General features: G+C 35.5%; 1 protein-coding gene and 1 pseudogene across 1 annotated transcript; both read left to right on the top strand.

Annotated features, from left to right (window-relative positions):
* The first annotated feature begins 306 nt into the window (after nucleotides 1–306).
* Nucleotides 307–1,925, top strand: LOC148846295 (polygalacturonase inhibitor-like). Its single transcript, XM_088956180.1, has one exon. It carries the CDS (start codon nucleotides 570–572, stop codon nucleotides 1,581–1,583), a length of 1,014 nt encoding a protein of 337 aa, XP_088812306.1. The 5' UTR covers nucleotides 307–569; the 3' UTR covers nucleotides 1,584–1,925.
* An 18,362-nt stretch (nucleotides 1,926–20,287) lies between these two features.
* Nucleotides 20,288–24,466, top strand: LOC148846294 (polygalacturonase inhibitor-like; annotated as a pseudogene).
* Nucleotides 24,467–24,675: the final 209 nt, after the last annotated feature.

Here is a 24,675-nt window from a genome sequence, read left to right as displayed (position 1 = left end):
TACATTTTATAAATTTCCCACGGCGCCTGACTTTTGGGATTCCAACTAGCCTGCTACGCGGAATTATATTCTGGGTTTGATTGATTAAGCACACTAAACGATCCAACTTGCTGAGTGCTGACCCACTCAATTAATTGTTATTGTCGAAGTTGTTGACCGCAGTACTCTTTCAAACAATTCTAACGACATTGGATTTGCTTCTTATCCAAATCCAAAGCCAGACCCCATTCAAATATTCAATCTCCATGTTATGTACTTATGGACCGGAGATTTCCATTTCCGCATACTGCATTTGTTGTATTTACGTGGACTTACACATTCAGCAGTTTTAGCTGCCTTGACCAAGCAGATCAGCAGACATTTTACAAGTCTTCGTCTACCAGAGCTCAAGTTGTCAAGCACACAGGAAAAACAAAGAGATAGAGTTCCTGATAAAAAAGCAAGAGATTTAGACAGTCATCCCTCTGCTGCAGTTTTCACGCATAATTTCTTTAAATTTAGAAGACATCCCTCCATTACTCCATACATCCAGACAATCTCTCAACTACTCAGAACTACTGAAACAAGAGATGGTTTCTCCTACTAAGACTACTTCCTCCTCCTCTATTCTCATTCCCTTTCTCCTCTGCATCTCATCTTTCCTCCCATCACTCACTCTCTCCGCCTCCATTCGCTGCCACCCAGATGACCAAAGAGTCCTGCTGACACTCAAGAAATCCCTAAACCCACAACAGTTTTTCCTCTGGAATCCCCAAACAGACTGCTGCGATTGGCCCAGCGTGGCCTGTGACACCCAAACCAACCGCGTCAGGTGGCTCGTTTTAAGCGACACCACCTTCCCTGGTTCCATCCCCGCCGATGTTGGCGATCTCAGCCACCTTGACTACCTGGCGTTCAGTAACATCAAAAACCTCACCGGATCCATCCCCTACTTCATCACAAAACTTCAGAAACTCCAGGTGCTCACCATCACTAAGACCTCTTTGTCTGGTCCCATCCCCCGATTCCTCGGCCAACTCAAGAACTTGGGATCCATTAATTTGGCCTTCAATAAGCTCACCGGTCCAATCCCTGCTTCTCTCGGTGACCTCACCAGCCTGGTTTATCTTAAACTCGATGTAAATAAACTCACCGGAGTTATACCTGAATCCTTAGGGCAACTGAAAAACATCTCAGGGATTGACCTTTCCCACAACCGTCTTTCAGGTACAATCCCGAAATCTTTAGCCGGACTGAAGTTCGATACTCTCTTCTTGTCACACAACAAGCTCATAGGCGACGCGTCCACGATATTAATGGAGAACGATAACGCATGGGCGTACGATTTGTCATATAATCAGCTGGATTTCGATCTGTCCAATGTGAGGTTTCCCAACAGGGTGACAGAATTGGATTTGTCACACAACAGAATTCGAGGGAGTATTCCAAAGCAGATGACAGAATTGCTATTGGCAAAGTTGGATTTGAGTTATAATCAGTTGTGTGGAGAGATTCCAATCGGTGGAAAACTGCAGCAGTTCCGACCCAACTCCTTCAAAAATAACAAGTGTTTGTGTGGTCCGCCTCTCCCCAAGTGCAAGTAGTCTTCGCTGGAGTTTGAATCTCCTGATCCACGGTCTGTCGGCCATGGCCTGGAAACTGAGATTTCAGCTTTCGGATGGAATTCCTTTTGGATAAATTGTGTGATCTATTCATTACTCATTAGTGAAGGAATTCTCTGCTAAAGAATTCGTTTTGGATAAATTGTTGAAAACTCTCCCGTACTTTCTCACAGTTGCTATTCAGTACCCTGCTAATAATACTGTCTTCCCCTGAACTTTTCTATACAACCTCCATTAATTCAACATTTTTAAATGTCCAGATTGCCCCTAGATGAAAACATGTGGTTTTATACTAACCGAAATGCCCTGAAAAGTTTCTATACAACCTCAATCCACCTGCTTGCTTTCTATATATCCACCACGTTCAATATTTCTCAAAACATTAAATAAAAATTGTAGGAGACAAAAAAATTGATAAAAATTTTAAAAATTATACTAACAAAAAAAGATACATTTTCAAAAAAAAAACAAAGAAAATGATATATATATATATATATTTTTTTTTTTTTTCAATAAAAAATTAGAAAATGTATAAGATACATAAAATTCATAAAAAATTCAAAAAATATATAATTCAACAAACTATATAGAAACTGTAGAAAGAACAAATTTTATGAATTTTTTTGTTAATGTAATAGGAAAGGGCAAATTTAGAAGCCAATTTACCATTCAAACGATAAAAGTTGGGTATTTTAATAATTCTGCCCGTTTTTGTCAACTTAAAATAATGGAAAGGGGTGTAGATGCAACAATGTCAAAAAGTTCAAAGGATAGTGCTATTAGTATAACGCACAGTACAAAACCACAATAAATGGGATATGTAGTTCGTCAAAGACAGATATTATTTGAATGAAAGCAAAAGTTTTTGGTTCATTGTGAGGCTCACATATACAATTGGGATTTGATATACAAGATAAAAAAAATACAAATGAAGTACAAGATAAATTAATCTAATGGAGCGGATAGAGTTTTAAGTCGTTGTTTTAAAAAGCAGACCAAATCTGATGGTCAAACCATTTGACTTGCGAACCGGTTGTGTATTTGGGTCCATTTTTAAACTGGCCTGCTTTTTTGAAAAAAAAATAGCCATTGAATTGGTTAGAGAACCGTTGACCTAAACAGTCGAACCACTAAACTATTTGATCCAGGCAACGGTTTATAGATTAATAAAAAAATATATATTTTTTTAAGATTATTAATAGAGAAGAAAAAGAGATTAAGAGATAGGGGAGGGATTGAGACACTATTTCAGATCTGATATCAGAGAGAGAGCGTGTGTGTGAGAGAGAGAGAGAGAGGTGAGGATCCCAAATCTCAAATTTGAGATTAAAAAAAGAAAGAAATGAGATCCTAGATCTAAGATTTGAGATGAGAAGAAGAGTTCATCGTCGTCGTCACCAATGCCATTATAGGTGAACCATCATCTCTTTCTTCTTCTTTTTCTTTCTTTCCTTTCTTTTTACTTCTCTCAGCCAACAACCACCTAGCTCTAGCTTTCTTTTCTCATAAAAGCAGATAGAGCGCTAATATACTAAATTTACTATCCAAAGGCCAAATTGCCTGAATTGTTCAACTTGGATAGTTGAACCACTAACCTAAAAACTGGTTATCAAAGTGGTTCCATTTCTCGGTCGATTTTTAAAACTAATACAACTCCCAATTTCTTATATTGATGGGGTGGTATAGCTGACACATCAGCAATGCTATTAGACCTTAGCAAGTGGACAGGGAGGACGTGTCACCTTGGACTTCAATGCAACAAATTGAGAATAACGAGTAAAATGCTATGGCATTCTGACTTGGTGTTGGACCAATACAATGGCTATTTCTTAGAGGATCAGGAACCTCCATGAGACCACTAGTCATATGGGCAGCTAGCCCAATTGACATCTGTGTATGCCTAAAGATGTCCATAAGAGGATGGATATGGTAGGAGTGCATGAGAGATGGTGTTCTTAACATAACATAGTAGTCTTTCCGTAGAATAACAATGCACTATACTAAGGAGCTAAAGTGAAGAAATTGACACACTTTGTTGTTTACAGTAAATGCAATATCTAGTTATGTGAAGGTAAGATACTGCAACACTCCCGTGATACTATGATAGAGAGAAGAATCAAAAGTCAAAAGAGGATCACATCAAATTTTTTGAGCTTCATAGGGGTCTCCATTAGGGCTGAAGGATTGACACTATCCATCTTTGCATGATGGAATGAATAAAGAGTGTAACTTATGTTGGGAAAGAAACAAGTCATGAGAGTCTCTATGAGCTTCATTATCAAGGAAGTAATTAAGAGAACCCATATCTTTGACTTCAAAGTTAGCTTCCATGTGAGCTATCATAGAAGAAATCGTAGATGAATTAGACCCCATAAGTATATTATGATAGAAAGAAGAATCAGAAGCAGAAAGAGAATCACATCAAATTTTTGGAGCTTCATAGGGGTCACCATTGGTGTAGAAGGCTTGGCGTTATCCATGCTAGATATCATAGAAGAATTCATAGATGGTATACTATCATCAACATAAATGAGGGAGTAGATCACAGTTGTGCTAGAGATACAGATAACTAGAGACAAATCCACTTTAGCAGCAACAAAACAAGTATACAACAAGAAGGAACTGAGCTTGTGATAAGAAGATTGTGGGGCTTATTACAAGCCATATAGTGGCAACTTTTGATGGTAGACAGAGAATTATGCATCTATAAACCCAGGTGGTTATTGCAAAAAAAGCATACTCTTCAAGAGTGTCATGCAAGAAAGCATTCTGAACATCTAATTGTTTAATGGTCAAGTCCTTGGAAACAACACTACAGGAAAAATGAAAATTAGCGGCAGTTTAACAGTTTAGAAGGTGGCTAAAGGCTGGCTGCCGCTAGAAATAATATTCTTTGGCAGTCATTTAAAATTGCCACTATAGAATACATCAACTGCCACTAAAAGTCATGGCACAAATTAGGGATTTTTCTCCTCCTCTTTTTTTCCCTTTTCTTATTCTCTTCCAACTATATTTTAATCTTTCTTTCTCGTGCGATCTCTCTCTCACAGTCAACGTCGGCCTCTCATCACCACCAGACGACATCCAAGCACACCAGTACCAATAGGTAATCTCTCTCTTTCTCTCCCTCTCCCTCTCCTTTTCTCATTCTCTTCTTGCTCTCTTTCAGTCATTTTCTCTTGCGTGATCTCTCTGTTGGATTTTAATCTCATAAGAGATTAAATCCAATGGGTTTGATTGGTCAATTACATGAGAAATTGCACCTGCACACTTGGTTAAAAAATCAAATTTTCTCTTACAAAAAAAACTCAGTTTTGAACTTGTCCCACATTGGATAATTACAAGGTTTGTTTTCAGTATTTCAATAGGAACTGACTTACACTCCTTAGAATTAGTAGAGGAGAGTATGGGGATTTGATACCGTGCAACGCGCGCGCACGCGTGTGTGTGGCGCAATGAGGCGCTTTAGAGGCGCACTTTGCTCGCACTTCACATGGCTCGCGATGGGCGGCTCTGGTTTTGGTGCATTGATGACTGTTGATCACCGTTGATGAGATCAACGGTCATGATTCGATCGAGTGTGATCAAGAGGCACAATTCAAAGTTAACAGTCACCAATTGTTAACAACTTTTTAAACAGTCACAATGTTTGAAATTGTGACTGTTCAAGGTGCCTTCTCTAAACCAGCACTTACCTTTTCCTCATACCTCTTCACAAATTATTTAAGGAGCATGAATCAGACTCCAAAACACACAATTTCGAAATTACTATCTCTCTCTCAGTCCGATCTGCTACAGTCTCACAGAAGGTTTCTTTGGAGACTCCTCAACTTTGCTGGTTGCAAATTCTCGCCCAAGGCTCTGTTGTATCCTGGCAACGAATTTGCTTGTAACCCAACAGCAAACTCAGTAAAACTGAGTGGGGGCAAATAACGTTCTAAAGACAGTGTCTTTAGACGCACCTCAGAGCTTCTCCTCCAAAGTTACAGTGACCCCATCATCCCCAACACTCTCTCTCTCTCATATTCGACATTGACCTCTCACCACTAGATAGCATCAAGGACATCAACATCAATAGGTAATCTCTCTCTATCTCTCTCTCTTTTGGGTATAACTAGAGATTCTACCTTTCCTATCTTCCCAAATTCAACCATGTACAATCCTTTTGGGTTGTTTGCATTTTAAGGTAGAAGTCTTATTAGTTTTAGGTTGTTTGCATTCTTCTACTAGCTTAGAATCCAAAACTGAAAAGATAATAATGGAATCATTTCCCAAGCAAGATTAACATGTGGAGGATGAAGAAGAGTATGTATTACTTGATCTTGTTGTTGTTTCTGCACAAGTTGAAATCCTACCTGTTTAACATTTGTGCTAAGGAGTTCGAACTAGTAGAGAGAAGGGAGGAAGAAGAAGATGAACAAAGAAGAAGAAGAAGAATAGCCGATTCTGATGGGTAAACCATATCAGTCGACCATATTTTACATTAGCCTCTAATTAGTTGTATAAAGACTAAACTACCCCCACTTAAGTATGGAACAGAAAGTCTATTAAATCTGTCACATAAGCACATAACTTAAAAGAAATAAAATGACTAATATACCCTTATTTGGCTACCTCTAACACTCCCCCTCAACTTTGAGAATATATGTCATATAATCCCACCTTGTTACATATATAGTTCACTCTCCATGAGTTTAAACCTTTTGTAAACAAATCTGCCCATTGATCACCTGAGCCCACATGTTCTGTACTTGTTTCCCCAGTAAGGACCTTCTCCCTCACAAAGTGGCAATTAATCTCTATGTACTTTGTTCTCTCATGAAAAATAGGGTTAGATGAGATATGGAGTGCAACTCGAAATAGGTCTATCCATGGAGAACCCAATTTCTTGTAGGAGATTACTCAGCCATACTAATTCACATGTAGTGTGTGTCATGGCTCTATATTCGGCTTCAACACTGCTCCTTGCCACAATCGTCTACTTCTTACTCTTCCATGTCACAAGGTTTCTTTCAAAAAATGTGTAGTAACTTATAGTAGATCTTCCATCCGACACTAAGCCTGCCCAATCTGCATCTGTATACCCAATTACCTTAAGTCTTACTCCTGGTTTGTACAATAACCCATGACTTAAAGCTCCCTTCAGGTACCTTACAATTCTAAGAATTGCATCCCTGTGAGGTATCCGAGGGTTCTGCATAAATTGGCTCACCACACTAACTGCAAAGGAGATGTTTGGTCTTATGATAGTCAAATAGTTTAGCTTCCCCACTAACCATATGTATCTTCCAGGATCATCAAATATTTCCCCTGTATCACTGCTCAACTTAGCATTTGGCTCCATGGGAGCTTCAGCTGATTTTGTACCTAAAAGTCTTGTTTCATCCAACAGATCAAGAACATATTTTCGTTGACAAAGGTTTACACCTTGATTTGATCTGGTAACTTCTATACCCAAGAAATACTTCAACGTCCCAAGATCTTTTGTTTGAAAATGGTTTTGTAGAAAGGCTAGTTTACTAATCCCCAATTTCTCACTACCAGTTATAACAATATCATCTACATAGACCATTAATAAAATCTTTCTAGCTTCTGAATTGTAGCTGAACACTGAGCGGTTAACCTAGCATTGTTTCATCCCAAAATTTTTCACCATTCACTAAACTTTCCAAACCAAGCACGAGGCGATTGTTTCAATCCATAAATTTCCTTTTTCAATCTGTAAATCTTACCATCCTCCCCTTGAGCAACAAAACCAGGTGGTTGCTCCATATATACCTCATCCATAAGGTCACCATGAAAGAAGGCATTTTTAATGTCAAGTTGAAACAAGGGCCAATCATACATAACAGCTAGGGAAATTAAGACACAGAGAGAGCCAATCTTAGCGGCTAGAGAGAAGGTGTCAATATAGTCCACCCCATACAATTGTGATTAACTTTTAGTAACAAGTCTGGCCTTCAGACACTACACACTACCATCCGACAAATATTTAATAGTATGCACCCATTTACAACCCACAACATGCTTACTAGGAGGAAGAGTAGTGAGCTCCCATGTTTGAGTATGCTAAAGGGCAGAGAGTTCCTCTTCTATTGCCTGCCGCCACCCAGGTGAGGTAAGAGCCTCTTGGACATTCTTAGGTATAGAAATAGATTACAACAATGAAACAAATTGGCGATGTGAAATAGAAAGGCTAGAGACTGAAACAAAATTTGAAAATTGAATTGTTAACTCGCCACCAAACAAGAAAGTAATTGCATATTTTGGTCAGTATTTAAACTTTGTATTCCATTTCCATATTCAAATAGAACCCTTCCAAATAAGGGTGTCAATGGTATTTGAAAATCCGATTTCAAATTCAAGATTCAACATAATCGAATCAAATTTGGATAATTCGAATATCATAATTGATCGAATTTGGTCAACCTATTCATACCGTTTAAGTACTCAAACTAAATGTAGATACGACTTGATTCAATTTGATAAATATTGGAATTCAATCTATTATTTAATTCTTATATATAATATATGAAATATTTAAATATTTTATATAATTTATATAAATATATATAATTAAATTCTATAAATAATTTATATATTTATATACTTTTATAAATAAAACATTTATTTTATATATTTATTAATTACCTAAAATCATTAATTGGTTAAATTCGAATCAAATCGAATATTTGAATATTTAATCAAATTCAAATTTGGACATTAATTTTCAATATTCATCAAATATCAAATTTTTTAATCAGATTCGAATTCGGATATTGCCTAATTCGATTCAAATTCGATCTATTTATACCCCTACTTCCAAATAAATTTTAATAAAAATCAAATTTCATCTTCTAAATTTATTTAACCATAAAATCAAGATGTAAAGTGTTGTTCTAAATTCTACCTTATTCCATGAGATCTAGAACCACATTTTGCAATATTTTTTTTTTTATTTCAGGGTATTTCTATAGCATTCTTTTCAATTGAGAATAAAGGCATCAATGCTTAAGTTGTCTATTGATCAAAAGGACATAACACATATGAAACTTTAGCTATATTGAATATCCTAGTTATAACATTCGCCACAACATCAATGGCTTAGCTCTTCATGCTTCCCACATGAAGGAGCAGATAGTTAAATGTTGGCTTCAAGATCAAGATGTAGATTTATGGATTCTTGTTTATTATACTTATTTTTATTTAATATGCTCAATATAAAATATTAGAGATGTGCCCAATTTTTTCTACACTTTTTTTATCTTTTTGTATTTATTTCTTTTTAAAAATTATTATTTAACTATTACATCATGGGTTTATCCATTTGGCCCAGATGGTTGAATTGATTACCCACCACATAGATAGATGACTGATTTCATTTTTTGGGAAATTAAAAAAAAATGGGTTTTATATTGTTAAAAGTAGTGTTTAGGAAACTGAACCATACCAACTAGTCAAATTGGCTGAACAGTGACATAGAGCCCTAGCCAATTTTGTCATACCTTAAGAACTAGAAATTGCTAAAAACCTAGTGAAACTTGATGACCAGTTGATTTAACCAAAGACCCAATGAACTAGTCTCAAGAAACCACCTTCCTTTTCCAATTCTATACCCGGTCTAATTCTCTTAACATTGGTTAAAAGTATTGGATATAACTTAATTAGTAGAATTTGTTAGTAAGAAATACCTTAAAATATAGAACTATTAATGAAAGAGAATGGGAGTTAATACCTTAAATACAAGGTTTACTGTGAGTGAATTAAATAAGGTAAAAAGTACTATATTATATTTTCAGCCCTTACAATTAGAGATGAACAAAATTCAAAAATAAGGGTATTTAAGTTAAAGAAAAGTTCACACATTCATTCATACTTTTAATACTAGTATATATAGATATAGATATGGATGTGGAACATTTTTTAACTAAAATGCCCCTATTTCTGAATTTGGTCCCTCTCTAAATGTGAGGGAAAATGTAATTTTAATTAGTACTTTTAAATCATTCAAGTCCCTCTCATTACATCCTATATTTGAGGTATGAACTCCCATTCTCTCATTGAATCCTATATGCGAGCTATTTTTCTCACCAATAAAATCTATCAACGATATCTATGTAAAATATCTTTAACAATATAAAACCATTTTTTTTATAAACCGGCCTAAAAACAATATAAATCTTCTTCTATCCTTGTGGTGAGTAAGTAAATTCTACCGTTTGAGTCAAATTCGTCAATCCATGATGCCTTAATTAAATAATAAAACTTTTGAAATAGAAATAAATACAAAAAATATTAAACCACAAAAAAATTATAGAAAGAAATTGGGAACATCTCCAATATTTTATATTAATCATATTAAAGAAAAATAAGTGTGATAAATAATAATTGTTTTAATTGGTGTTGGAAATAAAATACAAAATTTAAAACTGGCCAAAAAATTAAAGTGTTTTTCTATTTGGTGGTGAGTCAATAGTTCAACCTTTTGTGTCAAATTTATCAACACTCTATGTTAGGATTAGATTATAAAAATTTTAAAAAGATAACAAATTATGAAAATTATAGAAATTTTGTAGAAAACATTTGGACATTTCTCTTATATTTTATATTAATTGTATGTATTAAATAAAATTATGTGTGATAAGGAAGAATTGTTTTTATTGATGATGGAAATAAAGTACAAAATTTAAAATCCACCCAAATTTTGATTTTTTTTCCTTTCTGGTTGCGAATAAATAGTTGAATCTTTTGGGTCAAATGTGTCAACCCTTGATGTCATAACTAAATAATAAAAATTCAAAAACAAGAATACAAAAGATAATTAAAAATACAAAAGTATGTAACACAAAACATTTGGACACATCTCTAATATCAAACATTTATCATATTAAACAAAATACGTATAATAAGAATTATTTTTATACACATATATATAAAAAATGTAGATTAGCATTATTGCTATAATTATTATCATAAACGTAGATTCACAAGCACATTTGCTAGTATCATAAAAGTGGTAATCAATTAGGTGGTATTTATTAAAATTCACAGGGTGGGAGGTTTGATTTCTCAAAGCTCTTCCAGTATTATGACTTTCTAGAAACATAAATTTGACCTCATTATTTAAATTTATACTATTCAAGATTTGTATGATGCACACACTTAAATGAATTTTATTTTAAAATAATTTAAAATTTCCTTAATTAATTAGTTAATATAGAATTTTAATGATTTTAATTATTTTGAAATGGATTTTAAGATTATAAATTTAAATATACAATTTTTACTTTTTAATTTTCAAATAATAATTTTTTATTTAATCTTAAAAGTAATTCAAATAATATGTTAATTCTATTAATTTCCATCATTTTTTCTCATTTAATTCTAATACTTTTATGTTTTACAAATTAATTTTTAATTTTTATTAACTTAGTAATTTGAAAATAGAATTTAAATGGATTTTAAGGTTTTTATTGCTTAATCATAAAAATTAAAATTCAACCTAAAAATATTCTAGTAATATATTAATTTTTCTTATGCTTCTAACAATCCATTATAAATTTTTTATTTTTCATTAATTGTATTGTAAAATAATAATTTTCAAATTATTACATTTCTAATGTTTAAAACCTGATTACTTATTTTTAGTAATTAAAGTTTTAATTAAATTTAAATTATAATGCTAAATATAATTTTATTTTTATTAAGTTATTAATTTTAACATTTAAAATTTCTGAAAACTATAATACTAAATATAATTTTATTCTTTATTAATTAATTAATTTTTAAATTTAAAAATTTTGATGAATTAATTTTAAAAATAGTTGAAATTTTTATTCATTAATTGGAATTTTTTCTTTTTTTTAATTTGTGTTAATTTACCAGGAAATTGAATATTTTTGTATTATTAACTATAATATTATTAATCAATAAATACAATGATTAATTAATAAGCATATTAATAAATTAATAATATTATCAATTGCCATCCATTTATATCTTGGTTTTTAACTTGCAGCTATATACCCTACACAAAGAAGCCAGAATATATATTAAAACTAGTTGCTAAAAAATGTATTTAAAATGACTCATTTAAGCCAAATTGAAAAAATTGAGAATAGAGTGATGCCCCCATCCGCCTTGCCTCTAGCTATCTACAAACTCTAACCCTAACATTCATGAGAACTAAGGAACCTTCTACCTCCATCATTTGGCTTCCCTCCCATCAAACCTTGGTATTTAATGCATCATCAAGCTTTCCATTAATTTTTTTCCACATCATTAGCATCATGGCAATGCATTTCATCAAGTAGTTGATGCAACTCTTAATGCTTCACCTGAAGGGATGAGAAATCCATCATATGGATGGCCAAGCCCTAGAGTAGTAGATCTGAAATTCATCAAGTAGTTGGGCGAAATTTCAAAAATTTCTCTCTCCCATTTGGGAATCGCATTCCCTATTTTAGAAAACTGCAATTTCAATGGTCAATCTTTAACCAAACCGAACCAGATCTGAAACCAAATGGGAGGAGAGGGATATACCTATAGAGTAGTAGTAGTAACTCCTAATGAAGGTGTTTACGCCCAAAGGTAAAACCTAAACCTACTTCCACTGAAGATGACACAATGTGAGGTGAAGCAGGATCAACAAGATGACTCTTCAACAAGAATGGAGTAGAGGGCTGGTGAGCACGACTTCAGATTACTTCTTCTACCAAGAAGCAATATCAAGAATAATTCTTGATCACTCTCACAAGTGGAGATCGAACTGGGTAGGGGCGACAAGAACAGGGAAGAACTCTGCAATTTGTTATGTCTTGTCTGGTATATCTTGTATGTCCGCCTTGCTCTCTTATTTATAGCCTTAAAGAGACAACCTCCTAATCTAATTAGGAGTTTCCTGATCCAAATCTTTATTTGTATCTGGATTTTTTAAGTGATAAGGGTAATCCCTTATCTTATCTGCAGTTTAAGATTAACTTAATCCTAATCAAATTAGGAATTTCCTCATCCAAATCTTTATTTGGATTTGGATTCTTTAAGTGGATAAGACTTATCCTCTTATCCTATAATTAATCTAATTAACCCAATTCGAATTGGGCTTTAGGCCCATTAATTTTATGTTCTCACTTAACATTTTAACATGTTGCCCAGTTGGCTCTCTTTGTATGGCACGGGACCCAAATATTGATCTACACATCAGCCACATGGGTTCATTATCGATTTGGAACCGGTTCCACCTAGTCCTCAACCGATTCAAACCTGACCCAATAGTCAGATTTCTTCTCTTCTTCCCTCTTAGTGAAACATTTTTGTGTTGCGACATTATCTTATTCAGGTCATAGTGACCAAAATCTAATGTTTAGTCTATAACACCGATGACCAACCATCCCCATTGACCTTTATTCACTAATAACATAGAGACAACAAACACACTACAACCAAAGGCATAAGTCATAGAATATTTGGTGTTTCATTTTTCATCTCAAAAAGCAAATGTCACGCCACAAGCAATGAAAGCTAGAGGTACTGAAATTCGGTAACCAAAATGAAAACCAAATCGAACTAAACTAAATAAGAAAATTTAGTTTGATTTATTTGATTCTTGGTTTGGTGGTGGCTTAGTTGGTAGGGTCTCTAGTCATTGTAGCAAAGACCTAGGATCAAATTTTGTTGCCACTAGGGTTGGGGGATATGGTACCTCCCTCCTGCTGTGTAGCCCCTTGAAGCATATATATATATATATATATATATATATAAGTTTATAAATAATGATATATATTATTATACATATTAATAATAATATATTATTTATGAGTTTATAAATACTAATATAAGTGGGTCTAACTATCCGGTATAGTTTTGAAAACCATGCCGAAAAGGCTCAAAAAGCATTCAATGGAACATCAAAAAAACAAAAAAATATTTATTTTTAACATTTATATATAATAAATTAATATAAATATAACATAATAAATTTATTATATAGATTCATATATTGTACATCATATGGAATATATTTTTACACTTCTAAATATATTTACATAAAACTTATATATTAAAGGTAGAGATTTGGACCCAAATTTGGTTCATCTCGAAAGCTCATATTTTGAGCTCAAATGTGAGCCAAGCTTTTTATAAAAATAAAAACCATACATATAAAATTATTATTTATTTTACATACAAATATTTAAGAATTATAAAAATCATTTATTATCTAATATATAAAAAATAAAAATATTATGAAACATATATTTATCTAAATCATTGGTGAGCCTCATGAGTTGAGCTCGATTAGCAAACAAGCCTATATATTGGGCTTGAGCTTGGCTCGAAGCTTGATTTTGACTGAGCTAAATCAAGCTTTTCATGAACTAAGCTCAATAGCTTGTGAATAGCTCAATCGTTTCCACCCCTACTACTGAGCCTAGCTTGTATCCATAATCGTAAGAATCGCAACGAGGTGGATTCAAGGCAGGGATCATATTCCCTGTCCCCAAGCTCAATTTTGAAATAAATCCCCATCACCGACCCTATTCCCTATTGGAGATAAAAGTTGTCTATTAATCCCCATCCCTGTCCCCACCTCCCCAAAGCAATCCCCATCCCTAGCTTGATGTCGGGTACTCGGTAGGAATGTGGGAAATTGCCATCCCTACCTAATCATGATTTAGTAAATAAATTAATTAAATGTTATTTAATCAATAACTTTTATTTTATTAATATTTACTTATTAATTATTAATATTTTATTATTTAATTATATAGTTAAACAATTAATTAATTCATTAATATTAACAAATAGTTATCTAATTATTAATTAACAATTATTAGTTAATATATATCTTATTTTTTGTAAAGCCCCAAAATTTACTCCCGGTGGAGGGGCAGCCACTGAAATTTATTAATATGCAGAAAACCTTGGAGGGGGGAACGTAAAGCCTTACCCCTCGCTCTATACAAAGGAAGCTTGGCTCATATAAACATAAGGGTCTAGGCAACCTAGAATCAACGAATTCTCAAAAAAAGGAAGACCTAGACCATCTGTTGTAATCAAGTTTTGTACTTGTGAAGGAAGATTACTTATGCAATCATAAACAGATTTCTGAGACTCTAAGCGACCAAGCTTTGTAAGAGCATACGCCAATTCGTTAGCCTCTTTGTAAATATGAACACAAAAGAAATCCAATCTATTTCTAAGCTCTTGTACCTGAGACAACCAAAACCAAAGCTTCCAAGGGGCTGTACAAGTACCATTGATAACACCAATCAGAAGTTTGGAGTCTGATTCCACCATAATCTTATCTAAGTTAAGTGCAACTGCCAGGTGTAAGCCATCCAACAAAGCCATAGCCTCTACAACTAAATTGGAGTCCAAACCATCAGTGTTAGAGAAAACACTAATAAAATCATTTATTCCATCTTTGATGATACCCCCTCCACCACATGGGCCAGGATTTCCTCTAGAAGCACCATCAACATTCAATTTAAAGTAACCCTTCGAAACTACCGATAAATGCACCACCTTGATGTACCTACCCTTAATTGGGTGAATCCGCAACCCCAAACCCTATAAGGAGAGTTGTTGAGTAAAACTCACCTTGTGGGTGAGACTTATAGGAGAGGAGACTTCATGAATCCATCGCACTATCACCCAAATCACCATATTAGAGCATCTGAATTATTTTCCATTCTACGCCTATTTCTTTCTTTCCAGATTTCCCAGACTGCAAAACAGGCAATCAGCCCTACTGTAACAGCCCATTGGTTTTTTCTGAGGTTGATAAAAACCATACAGAGGGAAACTCCTTAATACTCTCATTACCCCTGAAAGGGGGCCCAAACAATCTGCTAAAGAAAAGCCAAATTTTCCTACCTAGGCAGCTATGCACCAACAAATGTTTGATATTTTCCTCTGAGTGATCACGGCAGTAGACACATATGGATACAAAAGGAACCCCCAACTCCTTTATATCAGAATCCACCCCTACCTTCCCCACCATAAGTTTCTAGACAAAGAAGTTTATCTTGGTGGGCACTAAAGCATTCCAAACTACCTTGTACCATTCCATCATAGGGTGAGCAGTCCTATAGAAGGACCAAGCTATTTTTATAGAGAAATCCCCTTTCGCCTCAAGAAGCCATACTATCTTGTCTTGGCTATTAGAGAGCTTCACACTTGACCCCTAAATATTGCTAAGAGTTTCATCCTCAAGAAAACCCCTAACCTAATCCAGGCACCATATTCGTGCCTCATCAACAACATCACAAACTCTCAACTGCAAATTAAGACCATCTAGTTGAATGACTTTCTCAATTAAAGGACCATCTATGGTCTAATTAACTAACCAAAAGTTGATCTCTCCCCTTCCCACTAACCAACTCGAAAGAAGGATTAAGTCACCTCTTAGTTCCATGTTCACTTTCCAGGTATGAGAAGTGTAGCAAGGAGGGATTGCTGTACAGAAATGATCATGCTTCAACACCTTGGCTTTGAAAAATTTGGCCCACAAAGAGTTTTAAAAAAGCACTCACCACAAACCTTTAAACCTGAGGGCTTTTTGGACATCAGATAAACTTTGAAATTGCAGCCCACCTTCAGAAAAAGGTCTCACCATTTTCCCCCAAGCGATTCAATGGTGATGATTACTTGTATCCGAATTAGACCAAAGGAATCCTTTCATCAACTGTTCCAGGCACCTAATAACCTTCTTGGGAGTTGCAACTACCAACATCAAGTTTATTGGAATACTACTCAAGACATGTCTAATTAGGACCAACTTACCTCTAGCTGAAATAACTTTCCCTTTCCAGCCCAAAATTTTTGCTACCACTTTCTGCACAACCCCATCAAAGGCTTCTACTTTCACATGGCCCTTACCAATTGGGATACCAAGGTAGGTGAAGGGAAGAAACTTGTGCAAGTAGCCCATGCTTGAAGTTATAATTTGGTTTCTACTATGAAAGGCTTTTGTTGAAGTGAAAAAGCAGCTCTTCGCCTTTTTCACCAATTGACCAGAACATTATTCGTACCTTTAGATTATTGACATTATTTTCTCTAACACTTGCTTGGACCCTCTTGTGAATATGATAGTGTCATCAACATAGAGACGGCGGGTGATAGGAGGGCATCCCCTATAGGTCACATAAACATCTGTACTATATTTTTCTCCCAGCTTGGATAAGTTTCTACTAAGTACCTCTTCTAGAATGATAAACAAATAAGGCGAGAGTGGATCCCCTTGCCGCAAGCCTTTGGTGGATTAAAATACCCTGTGACTTCTCCATTCCAAATAACTGAGAACCAACAATTCACAACCATTTTTCTAATCAGCTTCAATCTATGCTTCACTGAAACCAAACTGTCTCAGGACATTGAAGAGAAAATCCCAATTCAGCTAGTCGTAAGCTTTAGCCAAATCCAGTTTAAGCACCACATTTTTCCCCATAACCTTCCTATCAATATCTGTAACGATTTTCTGCAGCAAAGCTATGTTATCCATGATATTTCGCCCCTGAATGAAAGCACCCAACTCTTGTGAAATTATCTTAGGTAAAATGTTGGCCAGTCTCTTAGTAAAAATTTTAGTAATAATTTTGTAGCAAAATTTACCTGAGCTGGCCACCATTAAAGAAGAATTGGACAGTCGCTACCACATCTGTTCCAACAATATCCCAACACGAGACAAAAAAAATGTCCTGTGAAACCATCCGGCCCTGGTGCACTGTCTCTATCCATGGCATGAACTACCTCTTGAATTTCTGTCTCAAAAGGAATGGCCAAAAGATAGTCATTGTCTTCCTGATTAACCACACACGGAATGACTTCCAGCAAATCCTAATCACCAACAACCCCTTCCTCTGAAAGAACATTACAGAATTAGCTTACTGCACATTGTTTCAATTCCTCTAGATCAAAAATCCAATCACCTGTGAAATTTTTGATTTTTCAAATTCTGCTTCGCATCCAATTCAGCTTAACAAAGAGATGAAAAAATTTTGAGTTTCTATCCCCCTCTTTTAACCATTTAATTCTAGATTTCTGCCTCCAAAAAATTTCCTCTTGTTTGTGAACTTCATGAAGTTTCTTCCTCTCCTCTCTTAACTTTGTGAAGCTAGCAGCAGAATTCATCTGTAAATGATTCATTTCAGCATGTTGAACCCTATCTTCTGTCTCCTTGACAACCTGATGAGCATTCCCAAAAACCTCCCAATTCCATTTGAGTTTACTCCTTAATCTATGTAGTTTAAGAAATAAACTCGCCAATGGATTGGCATTAACCTCCTCAGTCCAATAATCCCTAACAACCATGTGAAAGGAGTGGTGAAATAACCACATTTGCTAAAACCTGAAAGGTTTGGAACTTGTCTATCTTTCCTCCTCAATAGAAAAAACTAGAGGGTTGAGGTCAAAACAAGTGCGATTAAGATGTGTCACAGGCTTCAAAGGGAAGGATTGCGCCTAGTTGGAATTAACCAAAACTCGATCTAGATGAGCCCAAACACAGTCCAAGCCTTCTTTGTTATTGCAACATGTGAATCTACTTCTAGAGAAACCCAAATCAACCAGGTCTGTGGCATTTATCAGATCAACAAAATCCTCCATTGTAGATACATCAAGATTTCTTCCCCCCACTTTTTTTTCTTTACAAGTAATCATATTAAAATCTCCAGCTAACAACCAGGGTTCAGAAATACCAGAGGCTAAGTTTTAAATTCTGTCCCAAAGAGACATTCTTTCCAGTAATCACATTTGGCATAAACCATAGAAAGAAAAAAAAAATCTCAATTGTAGTAGTGGTAACTTTCACAATTAGTATTTGATCACAATCCTCAATCAACTATACAGAGAAAAAGCTATTCCAAAACATAACAATTTTATTACTAATATTAACCATAAAACCAGTCATGTTGAGTCTCTTGGAAATCTGGGAAAGCTTGTCATCCCCAATCATGGGTTCAAATACTGCTACTACACCTAACTTATGCAGTTTGTAGAGTTATTTCAAACGAGTGATAGAGGGATCATTTGTAATCCCTCTAATATTCCAGAATAGACCATTCATTGAGAACAACTAGAGGTAGTCATACCTTGGCCAGTATGCGATCTGGTAACTGGTCTTGCGAGGCCTTTTCTTGCAAACAACCTGTGTCTAGTTCACTTCCACCTCTAACCCGGCTTTGTCCTCAAAAAAGGCATAGGAGGAACCTTGAGCTCTTTCAGTAATATTATCGAGCAACTCGGCATCAGAATTGATGACAGTGTTGTACCCCTATGAGAAAGCCTCTCATCCAATTCCAGCTTGGATTTTTGCAAATCCGCAAGACTCCAGATCCTGTCAGGTTTCCTAAACGAAAAGGATATCGCCTCCAAACTGATTGGATGAACAGGCTTCAAACTTATATCGTCTTCGGAAGCAAAGGATTTTCGCATGCCCTCTGTAGGTAATATCATTTGTTCTGGGATTTTAGGTTGTTGATTCTGGATCTCTTCTGTATTTGTATTTTCTATCACTTCAATTTCTGGGACAGTTGCTGAGGTTCTTTGAACTTCCTAGTAAACCTGCTTCACTGTTTGTTTTTTCCTTAGTACTTGTTCAGGTTCAACAAGCTTTGGAGCTACGTAGATTTAGACTTGGCGACTTCTCCCTCAGCTTTCGAATTTCTCTTTAGTTTCAATTTGCATTCCCCCTCACCATGATCATGTTTGAAGCAGAATGTGTAGTATTTGGGGAGGTTCTCATAAACTATTTTCTACTAGAAACTCTCCTTGCTGAGCCCAACCCAAACATGACTAGGGTTTTCTTTCAACAAATCAACCTTCATGCAAACCCTAGCCACGGTTGTTCTGGTTAAACGAGCAATTGTCGGATCAACTTTTAGCACTCTTCCTGCTACCTGCACAATTGATCATAGCCACCTATCATTGTATAGGTTAATCGGCAACATTGGTAGAGAAATCCAAAGAGAAACCACTGAAGGTTTTCATCCTAACTCCAAACCAGGCATCCATTTCAGAAATCATAGAAGAAAATCCTTGATAATAACAGCCTCTCGCAGCCAAACCCTAAGGTATTCCTCCTCACTTTCAAATATGAGAAGCACATGCCTCGGATCTAATGCAGTGACCACAATAGCTTTTTGGAGTCTAAATGTACCTACCAGAAATTTCCTAATCTCCGCTAGGGAAGGGCGACCATATGAGCATTTTCCAACTGGCACAAATTGGAGAGGGGAAAGAGATTTCTCAATATCTTCTTCTGAGAAAAGCACCACCGGTTCTCCCCACTTGATCGAAGGTACCTTCAAAGGAATATCCACCGTCGGTGGATCAAGGACAGAAGGAAAAGAATTCGTGGTAGCAGCAACCATGGAACCATTCTAGCCATCAGTTTTCGGTCGACGGTCGACTATCCCGTTCGAACAGATGGCCCATTTTGACAAAAAATAAAAATAAAAAATGGCCAAAAACCGTTGAACGAGTTGACAGTTCGACAGCCTGGGTCAACGGGTCATTGACCAATTCAACGATTTTTGGTCAGGGACTGAATTTGGGGTAAAATGGGACCGGTTGCCTGGACGGTACCTGGGATAAACGGTCCAACCGTCCAGGTCAATGGTAGTTCGAAAACCATGTTAGTTAGTGTAAACCTGGATGCCCAACCCTACTTAGGGCTACACTTGGAAATGGCGGTAATCTAAAATTGAAATACCCAAAAATTCAAATATCCATGCCTGCGCCCGCGCAGCCGTATGCATAAAGAGAGAGAGAGAGAGAGAGAGAGAGAGAGAGAGAGAGAGAGAGAGAGAGAGAGAGAGAGAAAGGTGTAAAGGGGGGAGAAACTTTCAACCATTTCATTTTCAACCTAAAGTTAGGGCTCGAACAAAAAACTTGAACAGGAAGCCTGAACTACAAGTGATCCCGATGTACATAGGCTTGACTAATTTCTTCTTCTTCTTCTTCTTCTTCTTCTCAAATATACAATGTCTTGACTACGTTTTATTATTCTATCTTGATTCGATGTTGATTTTATCAATGTTGTTTACTTCAGATGGCATTAGAACGCCAAACGATTCTCAAGGATCCAAAATCTATAATGCCAATGGCTTTTGTTTCATTCAATTTGCGATGGGGAACTGCTTTATGTGCACAGACACAACAGAAAAAGAACCGTATGCTATGGGATGGCCTCTATGCCCTTTCTCAATCATCTCAGAGCTATTTTCCCTAACATGGACAATCAGGTTGTTTATTTTTTTAATTCCTTCTTATTAATTTGGTTATTAATGGTTATCATGATTGTTGGTGTTCTTTATTTTTAGCTTCATTTTTTCCTTCTTTGATCGGATTGATTATATAAAATTAAAATTTTAATTTTGTTTCAATTTTTGAAAATAAATAACTTTGGCCTGGCTTGGCCCATAGACCAGCTTGGCCTGCAGCACGAAATGGGCCCACACAGGCTTGGACCATGGGCCATGCCAAGCTGGCCCCTTTGTTATCCCAAGGGAGGGTGGCATGACCCGTTTTACACTTCTAATCAAGTTGCTACTGACTATTGATTGGGGTACTTTTCTGGTCTGAGATTTTGTCCCAATTAATAATTGGTTTGGGATTGGTTCTACCTAGACCCAACTTAGACCCAACCCATTGACAGCCCTATGTGTAGGATTTCAATATATATATGTATCACAATATTTTTAGGTTGCTTAATAAAACTTAGTTAGATTGTTTGGTTAACAAAATTACTTAGGGATGGCAATTTTCCCCATCCTCGCTAGGTACTCGACCTCCTTGACCCAATGGGAATAATAGGGATCCCTAATTGAGGATGGGGACGGGTATAGAGAGTGAAGTCCTTGCCCTACCCCGACCCCCAATTATATATATTAAATATTATATACATTGTAAATATATATATATATATATATATATATATATATCAAAATATATTAAAAATATTATTTATGTTTTTAAAATTTTCTCTAGTTTAAGTGAATCTATATTCCAAAAATACTTTTAATTAAAATTTTTAATCAACTTTAATTACATAATTAATAGTAAATTGGTTAATTTTGTTATCTTACTTGATTAAGGAATGAAGAGAAAGGGTGTTGAATTGGCAAAATGGAAGTGGTGGAAAGAGGAAAGGAGAGAGAGTTAAGGAGGAAGGGTGTTTAGAGAAAGGATAGGGTAGATGACGTGGGTTGCATTTCTTTATATATATATAATATAGATTATTTACATTAAATATAAATATATATTTTGAATTATTCTTTATTTTAAGTAAATTTATTTTCCAAAAATACTTTCAATTAAAAAAATTTGGTGATTCAAATCCCCATAGGAAACTCGTATTCATTAGGGATTAGGGATGGAGGGTAACTTTTATCCCTAACAGTCAGGGTGGGGATTTGTTTCAAATCGGGGTTGGGGGATGGGAAATATGGGTTTTTCCCGGAACCCGCTCCATCACCATTCAATTACTTTATCATAAAATAGTAATTTACTTATTTTACTATTAACTAACAACTATTATTTAAATTTAATTACAAAATAAAAATAATTCATTAACAATAATTATGGTTTAATTAACCTTAAATTAACAATAATTATGCATTTATTATTTTACTGTGAATTACCTTCCTTCGATCTTATTATTTGGTTTTCAAATTTTAGTGTGCATCACACAGAGCCTCGCTAGAGAGTGTGTGTGTGTGTGTGTGTGAGAGAGAGAGAGAGAGAGAGAGAGAGATTGGGGCAAAGTGTGTGGGCCTTGCATGAATTGCATGTGACATATTCCTTCATCAATTTCTCCATTTCTCTTGTAATCCACTTAATTTGCAGTGAGATTGTTTCTGATACCCGAGAGTTTGTTACTCTTGATGTATATGTCTTTTGCCGTTGTTAGAGAGATTTTTGTACCTCATTATTATTGTTGTAGTGGATGAATTTTGGACTTCAGTCCTGTAGTTTTTACATTTTTATTGAGGGATTTTCCATGCAAATCTTGGTGCTCTTTATTATTCCTTGTTTTGTGTTTGATTATTAGTTTCTATCAGTGCATGGTTGCATTTTGTTGTTAAAATCATTTTGATTTTTATAAATAAAATATAAAAATTTATTCCCAACCTTTGGAACCATAAAAATAATGTTTTTTTTAAATAGAAAAAAAAAACAAATTTTCTAGTATAAAAATTATGTGAATTATGAAACATAATATCAAATAATCAAATAAAAACATGTTTCTGAAACCCAAAAATTCAAACACATATTTTTTGTTTCAATTTTGAAAACAAAAAAACACATACACAACCAATTATGTTTTTTGTGTTTTTGTTTTAAGAAGCAATCAATCTTTTTCAAATTAGATTTATTTGTTTGTTTCAGGAACCGGCAACAAGAAAAACAATTCACATTTTAAAACACCCCCTCTGTGAATTATGAAACATAATATCAAATAATCAGATAAAAACATTTTAAACCGCCAACCTTGTTTGATTGTAGCTTCATTTATGGCGATGAACAGTAACATAAAAAGGATCAGGGGGCTAGGCCAAGTACCTGGTTAAGGTCTTACTTGGGGCAGCGACATGGAGAACACAGAGAAAGAGAATATGAAATTAAACCAAGGAGCTGAGCCTCCCCTCTTTATTTGACTTGTCGAGCTGTACCTCTCTATAAAGTTCAAAAGTTGTCAGTCTTGAAAACTCATCCCACCAAGCAAGATGGTTGTTCACAGTAGAAGTACCATTGTTCCATTTCCTCTTGTCCTCTCTCTCCTTCTCATCTCTTCCACTCTCACACTCTCTGCCTCCATCTCACAACGCTGCAACCGTAGTGATAAGATTGCTCTCTTGAAAATCAAGAAATCCTTCAACAATCCCCAAGACCTTGCCTCTTGAAATCCCACCACAGACTGCTGTGAAAGCTGGACCTACGTCACCTGCGATTCCCAAACCAACCGTGTCACCCAACTCTCCATCGCACAAGCTAACATCTCCGGGGAAATTTCGGCAGCGATTGGCGACCTTCCCTACCTTCGCATCTTGACATTCGATCTGATCAGCAACCTCCATGGCTCTATCCCATCCTCCATTGTCAACCTTCACAACCTCATATCGATTATCATTAGCCAGACCAATCTCTCCGGCCCCATCCCCGGATTCCTCAGCCGCCTCAAAAACCTCGACTACCTTGACTTGTCCTACAACCAGCTATCGGGTTCAATCCCGGCTTCTCTCGCTGATCTACCCCATCTGGGAGGTTTAACACTCTCGCATAACCAACTCACTGGAAGCATACCAGACTCATTTGGAAGATTCAGCGGCTACTTCCATTCTTTGGACCTTTCTTACAACTACCTCTCCGGCGAGATTCCTAAGTCGTTTGCCCAGTTGAACCTCAAGTCCGTTTACCTTTCTCATAACAAGCTCGTCGGCGACCCATCGGTGTTATTCAAAGAAAACAAAATCACGGAAAATATGGATTTGGCCTGGAATTTGCTTGACTTTGATCTGTCGAAGGTAATGTTTCCAAAGACCCTGACGTACTTGGATCTGTCGCACAACAGGATTCGAGGGAGCATCCCAAGACAGGTTACGAAACTGGATTTGACAGACCTGGATTTGAGTTACAATCGACTGTGTGGGAAGATTCCGATCGGTGGGAACGTGCAGAGGGTCGGTGTGTTTAACAATAATGCATGTTTGTGTGGTCCGCCTCTTCCCAAATGCAAGTAGCTTTGCCGCCATGGATGGATTAACGTAACTGAGATTTAGTATTAATTACACTGGTGGACACTCAGAGCTGGGAGTTCAAATATAATGCAATTTCTATTTATGGGTTTATGCAATAAAACAGTGAGTGGCTGTAGTGTAGTGTAATACGTTTTTTCTCTTCTATTTCTGCGCATCTTTTGTATCATCGCTAGGTTGATGATGTTCTCTGAAAGAAATAAACTTATTATTATTGATATCGGATGATTTTTAATAAATTGTCTTGAAGTTTACATTTACAAACAGATTCTTACCAATAACAACTTGACTGGAATTTTATTGAAAGGTTTTCATTA

The sequence above is a fragment of the Nelumbo lutea genome, chromosome 7, assembly GCF_056320005.1.
Source record: "Nelumbo lutea isolate HS-2025 chromosome 7, American lotus-T2T, whole genome shotgun sequence".
In the NCBI taxonomy this organism is placed as follows: domain Eukaryota; kingdom Viridiplantae; phylum Streptophyta; class Magnoliopsida; order Proteales; family Nelumbonaceae; genus Nelumbo; species Nelumbo lutea.
The sequence above is the reverse complement of the archived record's forward strand: the minus strand, read 5'-3'. Positions and strand labels throughout refer to the sequence as shown.

What these genes read in the sequence shown, in the direction of transcription:
- LOC148846295 (XM_088956180.1), top strand. Translation starts at nt 570, where the DNA reads ATGGTTTCTCCTACTAAGACTACTTCCTCCTCCTCTATTCTCATTCCC.